The 13,150-nt window shown below is 43.0% G+C and overlaps 1 protein-coding gene across 1 annotated transcript in view; it reads right to left on the bottom strand.

Moving 5' to 3' along the window:
* The window catches only part of LOC115271139 (microtubule-associated protein 4-like), a 54,161-nt gene that overhangs the window by 24,685 nt on the left and 16,326 nt on the right, over positions 1-13,150 (bottom strand). Inside the window, exon 2 of the mRNA XM_029911617.1 lies at positions 904-1,004. Coding sequence (XP_029767477.1) covers positions 904-1,004 — 101 coding nt within the window. The remainder of the gene's footprint in view (positions 1-903; positions 1,005-13,150) is intronic.

Raw genomic sequence — 13,150 nt, 5'->3', positions numbered from 1 at the left:
AACAGCAACGCCGGGACCAGGATTTTGCCCTCTGAAGTAAGAGTTTTGCTATTAAATTCAGTGGGACCAGAATTTGGCCCAGAGACAATGAAGGCCCCAGAAGAGAGTCAGTGGTGGAGCTGCAATTAATACTTGGCGTTCCTGACATTTAGTCCTATGCTCAATGAATGGGACATTTCTGTCTAATTGTACATATATAATGCAGTGCAAGATCTAAATCCTAATCTAATCTAAATCAATGGCCAAATTCCCAATGTCTTCAGTGTGACCTGGATTCAGCCTTAGGTATCAACTCTTAATAAAAATTGGAGCTTAGTTGTTTAAAGCCTATTCCTTTGGATTTGTCAGGTGACATCGTGAATGAGAGTAAAACCATGGCATTCACCGATAGAGAGATTACTGCTTGGGTTCAAAACTTCAGTAAGAGTTCTGGTTCAGACTGCTGCCATCTCTTTGAGGTAGAGACCATCTGTTTGTACAATGCCAAGCAGACTAGGGCCCCAGGTCCTGATGGGGACCCCTGGATGCTACTGAAATACAAATAAATTAATAATAACGAAACTATCAAGTGGATCAAAATTTGAATGTTCTTGAAATGTCATTATGAAAATTTATTGTTCTCCCCACCATGGACATTGCCTAATTTATTATTTTACATTTAAATTGAGCATAAATTTGTTGGGCTAAATCCCGTTTCAATTAGATTTACTGAAGGCCGATTTGTTTGTAACTTTACAATTGAATTACGTTGTTTGGTGTCCAAATGAAATACTTCCCAGAAGCCGCTAGCTCAGAAAACAGAACTGTATCATCACAGCTTAAGAAGCAAGGAGTAAAGCAAGCAGGGGAAACCAAACCCACAGAGCTGGGTATAAAGAAGCCATGAAATAATGGCAAACCTACCTTGGTCTTCTTCTCAGGGCTTGGAGGAAGCTCTTTGTTTGGAGGTGCTGTGATGTCACTTCCCGTCAGAAGCTCCACCGGTTTTATCTCTTCTGGTTTTGCTGATCAAAAGAAGACGACACCCATATATATTTTAAACTTCATTTACACTCATTTATTTTAAAAATGCCACTATAATGGCATTGAAGGACAAATACTGCACAAAGAGCAGCTAAGGTTATATGATGGCTGCTTCTGGAAAGGCTCTTGGGAGTTGGAATGCCTTTCGTGAGCCTTTCCAGAGATCACGAACTTCCCAAATACCCAAATGGTTTAACTAGAGAAACTAACAGCTGATTATTAACATCTGTAGAAAAACTCTCTTTAGTGTCTATAGGAAAACTCATTGTCTAATAAGTTGTACCTAAAAACTGTTAGGTATATAGGTTGCTTATTTACTTGGACCAATTTCAGCCCAGAATATAAAACCCCAAAATATAAAACTGCTTTTATGCTGTCCCTGTTTTATACCCACACTAGTGATACTGCTGGTACTTTTCTCTGACTTTAGTTCCTCTTATGTCACACTATATGGCAGTTCCCCACATCCAAAATGTTACGCTCTGAATACGGGAGATTCCCAGCAGCCAAAGTAATTTGACTGTTATAGCAGTAGAGGTTAAAAAGGTAAAGTAGAGATGTGGCAATTATGTTTAGACATAAAATAAATAGTACAGAAATGTATTAGTACAGAAGTTGTTAGACTTATCATGCTTTGGCATTGAATGTTTCACAGCACAAAAAGCTTTAATTTATGGGTTACAAAGTCAAGGGATGCCAGGATTTTCACTGCAATTTCTAATTTTCTTCACTGTTCTTCCAACAAAAGATGTCATTAAATCCCAGCCATCAAAATTATATGTACTGACTCTCACAAAGAAGTAGGGCTATAGTTATATTAAATGTGTCCCTGTCCACTTCCAAAAAATTTATCTGAAAACACTGTCCAAACACCAGTGAAAGACAAATCCCCCTCAAAAAACCCAGGCAAAACCCTTTTAAATAGCAACCTAATGATATTTTTCTTCACAAATCTTTTAACTTGGCACAAAATAGAAAAGCACTTGAAGATCTAAAGTGGAGTAACTATAACAGAAAATTGCAATTTGCACCCTGCAATACATTAAAAAAAAGTACAGAAACATCTGCTTCACATCACCAGAGTTTTATAATACCAGAGTCCGCTACACTATGAAGTGATTTACTGTTGCACTTTCAGTGGTATCTGAACTCTATGAACCATGTGGCCCACAAAACCCTTCACGAGTTTACTCAGTTTCCCTTGTCATCTGGAGAGTAAGATGCAGAATTTTTGTATTTCTAAACATAAGAACATAAGGTATTTCTAAAAAAAAAAAAAAGAACATCCATTATGCAACAGCTTGTCATGTTGTATGACCATGGTAAGGATCTATTGGAACAGATATGTGGTAAGTTGAACAACGAAAAGAGCCCTTCCCAAGGTCTTCCAAGAATTGCTGTGTACATTTCATATTTTCTGGCTTGCACATTTCACAGAGGCAAAGCCTTAAACACACACTCGCAGAACTGGTTTTGCTCACCCAAAGCATGTTTAGTTTCTTACCTGCTTTTGTCTACTTGGTGTTGCTCCATAATGCTTAAATGTTTTCTTCCCTCTGTACTAATTACAGGGGGCTTTTTTCTTGCATTATATTCGGCCTGTCTCCTTTTCCCGAGAAACTACATTAAAAGTTACAGAGCTGCAGTTTCTTTCCTAAACACAAAAATCTTTCCATAGAAAAACTAGCACTGAAACTGATGGGGGTATTTCTTATTGTAGGTCTGAGGCCAGAATCATTGACCAGCTCCCATTCTACTAGTCAGAGCCCAATTATTTTTGGTAACTAATCTAAATTGGCCCATACACACAAGTAACTTCTACTGTTATGTTTTTCCCTTAGTTTGCAACCATAACTGTAGCAGCAGCATAGGAAATAATCATTGTCAGCAATTCTGGGATCTGAACAGCATATTTCTGTCCATTAGTTGGTTGAGGCTAAGTCTCTACAGGCATTTATTCTGCCTTGAAACTTGGGTCTGGAGAGAGTTTTATTTATTAGTTCAAATTTGTACAAAATTATAATGGTCTTACATAAAACCACACATTGCTATCTTCCTATTGGCCTCTGTGGTACCACAGATCCCAAGGTGACCCTCCATCAATTAGCAATTGCCTTCAGGTAATATCAGCTGCTTATCATTTCAGCTAATTCAGCAGCAACACCAAACCTCGTTTGATGATAATGTTTGAACATTCCATGTCTAGAATGCAAAGCTGTTTATTCCGGCACAGGCTGTGTCACCCAGTTGAATCCTATTCAGATGTATTCCTGATTAGTTTCTTACTGTCTTTGGAGTACAAAAGTAATGCAATGAAATTCCCTTTCTTTTGCAGACAGCAGTGTAATCTATACTCATGGAAGTAAGCATTGGACACTGTAAATTAATAAATGAATGGAGATATACCTATCTCCTAGAACTGGAAGGGACCCTCAGAGGTCATCGAGTCCAGCCCCCTGCCTTCACTAGCAGGACCAAGTACTGATTTTGCCCCAGATCCCTAAGTGGCCCCCTCAAGGATTGAACTCACAACCCTGGGTTTAGCAGGCCAATGCTCAAACCACTGAGCTATCCCTCCTCCCCACTCCTTGGATTATGCCTTGGTTGAATCTCACTCCAACCAAGGCATAATCAGAATGAAAATTCTGAGACAATAGTGTTAAGGTTCTAAAAATTTAACAATAACTTAAGGGGAAGAAAATCTTAACAGAACACTGAAGTTTTAAAAAAAAATCATGCCACCTAGGAAAACCTGGATATTTTAAAATGATACAGCTACACTGTATCATCAAGGTGATGGTGCTACATTGGGGGATGTCACTGTTACATTATGAATTAGAAGGTGATTTGTGTAGATAATCATTAGTTACTTTCTTATATATGCCAGGCTGATAGGGTGCAGCAGCAATTTCCAACCACAAAGGGCCAACCAAGAAAACAGCATTTGTGCAGGTGTCTCCTTTCCATTATTTTCCATTATAAACTCGGATGGGGAAGCGGGGCGTTGGCAGGGCCTCAAGGGACATTAGACGGGCATTTTTGTTTTACATTCTCTTTCTTTCATTTAATTAACCACCCAACACGCTCATCAGTACATTTGCCTTCGTTCATCATTTAATTACTAGGCTGCTCTCTTTTCAAACATGGAGCACAGCACTGCCTGGGAAGATTTGCTAGTTACAGGGAATATTAGGAAAAGCTGCCAAATCTTAATCAAATGTGTTCATTAGTCTGTAAGAATCATTGAGGAGACCTTTCAGTTTGCTAGCTCCCCCAGTCACAGCAGTTAACCTACCAAAAAGGTATTTCAAGGACGTTTTTGTTCAAAGCTACAATGAAGTCTATTGCTACACTCTCCTGAGTAGAATTCTTTCTTTGTCTACTCCAGCTCTTGCTTCTCACTGAGTTTGCTGACGGTGAAACAACTCAGCTCAGCTGATCCAGCACAGAGAATCCAATTAATCTCTTTGGGGAAAAGTGAGAAGGGAATTTGAAGGAGAAAGAAAAAGGACATTCCACATAATGACCTGGCACTGAGAAAATGACATATATAATGCTGGGATCAATTGTACTGGCCATACTGTTACTCCATGTAATCACAGCAATGGGAATAGCCGGTAGGATACTGTAACTCTATTCTTCCTTTTCCCAAAATGAGCCATTCATTAATCCAAACATAAATAAGCATGGAAATGATCAAACTTTTATTACATTTCAATTTAAGATAGTACAATCTGCCCCTGCCTCTCAGAATTTCCAGTAAATGAACTTTCCTATTGGAGAAAACTTCCTCAAACTATCTTGACTTGAGACATCAAAGCAATTACGGAAATCCAAAATAATTTAACACTGCATCTCTAACTCCAATGCTGTCTTTACAAAAGCCTTGAATGTAAATCAAACCCAAAGGAAAGTTGTAATGTTAAATAATTAGTGCATAATATTAGCATTAATGGGCACATTCAAGCGTGCATTAAAAACTCTCTATAAACACCGTCAGCAGAACATGGCAGTTTCAGAGTTCAGGAGCTGCTGCTGATCACAGGTGTGGGTGGTAAGTGCCACCTGTTACTAAAGTTGCCCACTTTCCATTATAAGACCCTGTTTTCAGTTGCTTATAAAACTTTGCCAAATGAACCATCTGGGCTGATATTTTATGTTCTGGGTTTCTGCCTCAGGCTTTTCATTTCAGTCAAACTGGTTCAGCCATTTCTGAGAATGAAGCTAGGGAAAAGAGGAAGTTACCTTGTGCAGTAATGATGGTTCTTCGAGATGTGTCCCCCGATGGGTGCTCCATGACCCACCCACCTCCCCTCTACTTTGCAGCTCTTGTCAAGGACTTTGCGGTAGAAAAGGAACTGAGGGGGGTTTGCCCACGCAGCACTGGTTAGCCTTGTGGCAGAGCACGAGGGCAGGGACAGCGCATGTGCGGGCCGAACAGAGACTGCTACCAAAGTTCTCCGATAAGCACCACAGGGACGCATATGCACCTCCAGTGAAGCACCCATAGGGACACTACTTGAATAAGAAATAAATTTTACCCATGATAAAAAAATTCTGGCAACCCTTTGAAAACCTCTAGCGCCCACATGCTTTGGAGTAGGGACTTGAAATTTGGTAGAGGTAGTCTTTTGCCAAACTGATGAACATCTGCCTAAATTTGGCCAAGTTATATGCCTTTGAAAAAAAATCGCAGTTCACACATGATCAGTTGAAACTTTAATTTTAGCAGCTAAAATTTCAAAAGATTCTGTCCTCAATGAGCATGCTCAAACTTCTCTCAGCTCCTAGTGCTAACCAGATTGCACATGTGCCATCCCCACAGAGCAGGCTCTTCAGCCAAAGGTTACAGGGTCAAAGCCAGTCTTTCCCTGTAATGGTTGCTCCCAGCAGTTCCAAGCCAGGATGGGGCTGGGCACTGGAACTGAGAACAGGGAGCCTGTTTCTCCTGTGCTCTCAGTGACCCCTCTTCTGCTATTCAGGCAATGTGGAAGAACCACCACCTGATCTGAATGCAGGAGGTCAGGAATAGATTGGGACACAAGGTCTGGAGGAGGGTTGAGAAAGGAGACTTTGGTCAGTTTGGAACTGCGATGAGGTAATGCTCACCTGACTCTGAAGTGGGGGGGGGGAGGGGGGAGATAAGAGGGGCAAAGCCAAGAGGGAAGAAAGGACATGATAAAAGGGAGAGACATTTGCCATGCTCTCGCTCTCTCTCCACATCCATCTACAGACACCACACCAAGCGACTGAAGCGCTGATCAAAGTGGAGAGCCTGGCTGAAGAGCATCCAGCCAGCCTGTGGTGAGAAGCATCTAAGTTTGTAAGGGCACTGAAAGTGTTAAGATCAGCTTAGAATGCGTTTTGCTTTTATTTCATTTGACTAAATCTGACTTGTTATGCTTTGACTTATAATCACTTAAAATCTATCTTTATAGTTAATAAATTTGTTTGTTTATTCTACCTGAAGCAGTGCATTTGGTTTGAAGTGTGTCAGAGGTTCCCCTTGGGATAACAAGCCTGGTACATATCAATTTCTTTGTTAAATTGATGAACTCATAAGCTTGCAGCATCCAGCAGGCATAACTGGGCACTGCAAGACGGAGGTTCCTCGGGTTGTGTCTGGAGGAGGGATAGCTCAGTGGTTTGAGCATTGGCCTGCTAAACCCAGGGTTGTGAGTTCAATCCTTGAGGGGGCCACTTAGGGATCTGGGGCAAAATCAGTACTTGGTCCTGCTAGTGAAGGCAGGGGGCTGGACTCGATGACCTTTCAGGGTCCCTTCCAGTTCTAGGAGATGGGATATCTCCATTTATAGATTTTGGCTAGTGTCATTTGCTTGCACAATCCAAGGAGCAGCTTACATGCCAGAGGCTGTGCGTGAACAGCCCAGAAGTGGGGGTTCTCACAGCAGAGCGGGGTAAGGCTGGCTCCCAGAGTCAAGGATTGGAGTGGCCTAGCAGATCACCAGTCCAGATAACACCAGAGGGGAACGTCACACCAACCCTGCTGGCGAACAAGGTGGGTGTGTGGCAGGGTGCTGCTGCAAACACACCTAATCAGCCCCTGGCATGCCAGCCCCAATCAAGGGGGATAGATTGGGTCTGGTTGAAAAGCCTCATGGCTGCCTGGTGATTGACAACACCTGCCAGCCTGATAGGCCAAGAACTACAAAGGCTGGGAAGGAGCCAGAAGGAGCAGGGGCAGCCAGAGAGAGAGAGGGGTCAGTCAGGGAGGGAGGTGGAAGCCCTCGAGCTGGTTACTGACCCAGCCTGTGGTAGGCAAGAAACCTGTAAGGATTGTATATAGTTGGACACCAGTGGTGGGAAAACGCGTAAAGAATAAAGGACACGGGTGTTGCACAGAGCTGAAGTCTCCCTGGACTTATTTGGGAGGGCAGCTGGGCCCAGAAGAAGAGGGGCTGGCTGTGCACCTCATGACATGTGAAGGCTTGTCCAGGATCCTTTGTGCCAGAGCTATAGTTTGGTGACCCGGGGATGGAGGGAACCCTGCAGTGGCAGACTCAGCAGTAGGAGGAGATGCAGAAGATGCTGCAGGCCTTCCAGCAATCCCACCAGATGGAGAGACAGGCTCTACTCGCCTGGCAGGCCGAGCAGCAGAGGACTGTACAGGACTTATTAAGGAGCAGGAGGGGGTGCAGCAACAACTCCTGCAGAAACTGGTGAGTTCCTTGGGGGGAGATGGCACCCGCACTACGGGGTTGGGCCTTCGTAAAATGGGCCCTGCCCGGACGACGACCCCGACGCCTTCCTCAGATGGGACAGGGCAACCTGGGCCCTACAGCTAGCCCCATATCTCGCTGGGGAGGCACAGGCTGCATATATGGCCCTGACTGATGCACAAGCCAGGGAGTATGACACCGTGAAGGGGGCCGTCCTAGACCGGGTGGGGCTTTCGTGCGAAAAATATCAACAGACATTTCAGTCGGCCAGGTGGACGGGGCGTGCGGCTCGGGCCTTCGCCCAGAAATTGATGGACTGGGCCACACGGTGGTTGCGGCCCAACACTCAAACGGTGGGGCAGATCACGGACCAGGTGATACTGGAACAGTTTGTGCAGGGCCTCCCAGAGAACATGCGAGTCTGGGGCTGGCAACACCAGCAGTCAAGCTGATGGAGGAATATGCACTGGGAGAAAGAGGGGAAGTAACCCAAAGCGAGACCCCTACATGGGTGGACCCCAGTGAGAGGGAGGACCCACGGCCCCAGGGAGAAGGGGATCTAGACCCTAGACAACAGTCAGGAAAGAGACCGCACAGGAGTAGAAGGGGGACCAAAGGAGCACCCTGGATTAGAATCCTCAGGGGAGGAGACCCCAGGGGCAGAGGGGGAGGGGCCTAAGGAAGGCCTGAAGAACCGGGCCCAGAAGAAGAGGGGCCGGCCATGCACCCCATGATAGGGTGTCAACACAGAGCCACATGATGGAATTTGCTTTTTCCGTTTGCTATTTTAAAAACCCATAAAATTATGCGTACGCGTGTACACACATTCACAAACTATGTTAAAAGAACATTAAGGTTGCGAAAATCAAGCCCTCAGAAATTTTGAAATTCCCCAAGCTCACCACCCTGCAAATTTTTAGGGCTGAGTTTTAGGATAAAGGGCAATTAGATCACCAGCCAATATGACCATGGAACCATAGGCTATGACCAGTTAAAGAGATTTTGAGATTTCAGTTAATGACTGGAAATCTCCTGGTGAAAAAGGGCATTTTCCTTCCACAGATATTCAACTGGCCTCCTCTAAAGATCAGATTTCTCTAATCCATCTAGACTTCCAGTACCAAACCACGTCTGACCTCCATATCAGGTAAGAACGAACATTTAAGGTAGAACCAGAAGCATAAAGCAATTAATCTCGCTGCACCCTACATGTCTCTCTTCATTCTGAGCCTAGCCATCCAAGGCACATAACTTCCCCATTCCATGATGGTAGCAAGAACCTGGCTGCTGATTCCATATAAGGTTGACAATCTCTCCTATGGCTGATGCCTAAATAATAGCTTTCAGCATGCAGGAGGGTAACTGAATTGCTCAGCAGGGCAACATGAGGATGTCAACATGGATGATGGGGCAGATCTCTTGATAAATTGCCCTGTTCTGTTCATTCCCTCTGAAGCATTTGGCACTGGCCACTGTCGGAAAACAGGATACTGGGCTAGGTGGATCATTTGTCTGATCTAGTATGGCCATTCTTATGCTCAGTCAGGGAAGTCATGAGACCTAACAGTCATGCCAATCTTTTGAGTTGGCACCACCACCATTTCCCTGAATAACCCAGTAGCAATACTGCTTTCCACTAACAAAGGCACCATTGCAGGCACATGTGTTGAACACGGAGACAAAGTGTCATAGTTTTTAAACTTAAAATGTTCGGTCTAAATGGGATAATACATACTTCACAGGACTACTGTGGGCATTAAGTAGTCAGTGTTTGTATAGCATATTGGAAACACAAGGCATTGTGTAAGTGCTAACTATGATGGTCACTCAACAGGATGGGGTAGTTAAATAGCTACAAATCCTTTCAAGACTAGTTTTATCCAAAAAGGAACTGGTTTAAAACAATGAATAACCTGGCACATAACTAAGACTGAATGGGCCATTTACTGTTTATGGAAGTGTTACTCTGTTTAAAGTCTCAAATACTTATTACTATCTCAAAGCTACATTGTGAACTGAATGGAGAAAGATGTCTGCACTGTAAATGATTAATTACATATCTTCTTGAAGTCTGGTAATGTGACCGAGGACATGAACTGAATGATTAAATCAAGTTTCTCCCAACTCGAAGGGAAACTAAGGAAACTCTCTCTCTCACAAATGTATTTCTAAAATCAAAAGGGAACTGAGCATCTTCCATCAGGGAAACAAGGAAGAGAGAAAAAGGAAGTTTCCATTTTCAGCATGACCTGAAGGAAGAATGACATGGAAATATTCTTAATCACATCAATAGATCTCAATAAAGTTACTAAAGCTGGGTAAGCATTATTCCCCCCCCCCTTTTTTTTTTTATAGGTGCGAAAATGGAGGCACAGAGAGGTTGTGACTTGGCCTAGGACACCCGTGAGTCAGAAGCGTAGACTACAGATCTCCAAACTTCCAAGTCCCTACTACAATCCATTTGACGAGAACAATCCTCTCATGGAAGATACTGTCCTTAATCCAAAAGCTACGATGGACACACACTGTGCTTGAATAGCTTTACAGTTTATGTTCTCTTCTCTTTTCTAATCATAGTTTTAAAGATAGGCATGTTACAGACGTACACTCACAGACATGTATCTAGATTGTGTCACTGCTGTTATACGTTTTATAGATCTAAAAAGTATTTTAGAAGATAAAGTAGTTTAAATATTGTGCACCAGCTGGTACACCGAAGAAAAAACACTATCAAAGTTCATTCTAAGGCCAAGAGGAACGACACATGAAAAATACATCTGCATCTTAAAAGTCTCAAAGCAGGGAATTGTATTTACAGCTACAATTCTTAAGCCTCTGGGGATGTCTGGCTGAATTAAAATAGTGAGCACAAGCTAGGAAACGGGGGTGGAGATGGAAGGTAGGAATGATTATATGCAGCATGTTTGAAAAAAGGTCTCTGATAAGGTGAGGTCTTATTTCCAATATATTTTTCTTTAAAACTTTATAAACTCTTAGTGTATCAAAAATATTTGGGAGTAGCTGTTCATTAATACATAATCCCTGTCCTCCTACTCATCTCCTGGGAGACACTTCAGTTTTATGCAAATGATTTATTTCATCTGCCTGGCACCTATTGGCTGATTATGTTTGGGTCATTAATGTGCCTCAAAATGGAGGCATAGCCATATTCAAATATGCTTGTGAATGAGGCTATGCACTCAGCTCCGTATGCTTCCCAGCAAGGGATATTCAGCAGGCTAAACTGAACTGAAACATCTTTCACTGAAATAGCTCCATAATTCTCAAACTGGATTTTCTGTTGATGGCTCTAATCCTTAAAAATAGTAGATTAAGCAATAAGGGAAATGATTATCCTTCCTCTCCTTCTTAAACCAAAATACAACCAAACAGCCTTTTGTAGATGCTTTAAACAATGTATATCCCCCACAAAAAGCTGCTGCACCAGCACAGCAAAAATCAACACCACTTAAACCTTTTCTTTGTCTAAGACTCTTAAGACAAAGTTTATCTACAAATATAACACAGCTCAATTTAAACAGAGGTACAATCCTCACCCCTCCCCTTTCCAAAAAAAGGCTAAAGAAAATTTAAGTCCCTTTGACCCAAATACAGAATCACTAAGCATTTTATCTGGCAGAGAATGTAACTCAATCAGCCCGTACACATTCACTTAATATCAAGTATTGAGAACATCCGATTTATACCTCTCTGCCTGAATTCTGTGCATTTAGACTCATTTATTGAAGCTCTATACTTCACCCAAGCAAGAAAAAGCAGGAGGAACTGGAGGGGTGGGGCGGAAAACTTGGCTCAATGTCCATTAGCAACTATGAAATCCAACTATCATGAGCACTGGAGAAAAATACATACTATTCTCCAAACTCAGCCTTATGCTCGCAAGCCTGATAAGATAAACTTCTATATTTAGAGATAAATAATGTAAATATACTCTACTGAATCACACTGTTTTGCACTTGAAATTTGACACTAGGGTATGAACAGGACTGGCTAAACCACTGATGTATCTCGCTTGTCAATTCTTCCTTCCTACTAATGATAATGAAACTCAAAGTTACACAACTTTATGGACTGTTAAATGGCCAGCAATTAGGTGAGAGGGTCATAAGACTGACTATATCTAGTTACATGTGACTCCCCTTTCCCAGGACAACATCTAAGCACCTCCCAAATATATAAAAAACAGAAACCACCACCAGGAGAAAACTTGGCAGAGGGTCTCAACTCATAGGGCACTAAGACATAGGGCAAGTGATCTGAGTGAATATAAATTTATGAACCAACATGAGGGACAGACTAAAAGTTGAAGAAAAGTCTCAAAATTATTCAAAATGGCAGGTCATACTAGTGCCAGTTATATACTTACTACTTCAGGCATTACAGTCCACTGTGTTATTTTCAATATGTGAGGGAAGAGAGTATAATCACACTTCCTCTGAGATTGAAAGAGTAACCAATCTTGTCTACATAGTGCCTAGTACACGGTTGGCCCTCTTTGGGGACCATCACACCTTGTTGTGGTGAAGGGGCTTGCGTGTTCCAATGAACCTCACAGCTAAGTTGTTGGGAGCTTCATGTTCCTGGCAGGGTCTCCCAAGGCAAACAAGTCTGAAGGGAGGTCCCACACAAAACAGGGTCCAATCCCCCAAGTAATCAATGGTGGATCAGACGGAAGAGGGTCCTTGGATTTCAGTGGCTGTGAAAGCGGATGAAGTGGAGATCTCCAGTCATCTCAGAGACTTTCCCTGCCACTGGGCCCCAGACCTCCAACTTCTCATGACTGTGTGGTCACTGTAGGCGCACCAGCTTCCCCATGTTAAAAGAAATCACACGCAGGCTTCTACCAAGGGAAATCTCTTTCCAACCTTCCAAGCCCTGCGGCGACCAACTAGTGGTGACGGGGACAAGACTGGTGAATCTGGCAATCTCTAGCCACAAATCTGCATGTAGGTGGCGGTAGTTAGATGGTCATCTGGTACCTAGACTAAGACTGGTGCAATTCAGCAGCTACTATCGCGACTGAGCAGTCCTCTTTAAAGATCCTCTCTGCTCACCTCACATGGGAAGAGGGCTAGAAAAGGTGCCCTAAACCTAGGCTGTCTCATACACTCCTGGCTGGATTACCGCATCCAGTGGGATCACTATGCCTGTGGTTGAAGCTACAAAAAGACAGTGACTTTTGCTACATGGAATGTTCACACGTTTATGGATAACAAAGATAATGTATGACCAGAAAGAAGAACTGTTATTGTCACCAGGAAACCTGCGAGATAACACATCAATGTCTCTGCCTTGAGTGAGACAAAGTGCCCAGATGAAGGTCAATAGAGAAGAAGGTGGAGGCTACACCTTTTTCTGGAAAGGAAAATCTGCAGAGGACAGGCGCATTCGTTGTGTCGGTTTTGCAATTAGGAATAAGTTTGTCA

The sequence above is a fragment of the Terrapene carolina genome, unplaced genomic scaffold (genome assembly GCF_002925995.2).
Source record: "Terrapene carolina triunguis isolate 2854851 unplaced genomic scaffold, T_m_triunguis-2.0 Scaffold111, whole genome shotgun sequence".
NCBI lineage: Eukaryota > Metazoa > Chordata > Testudines > Emydidae > Terrapene > Terrapene triunguis.
The sequence above is the reverse complement of the archived record's forward strand: the minus strand, read 5'-3'. Positions and strand labels throughout refer to the sequence as shown.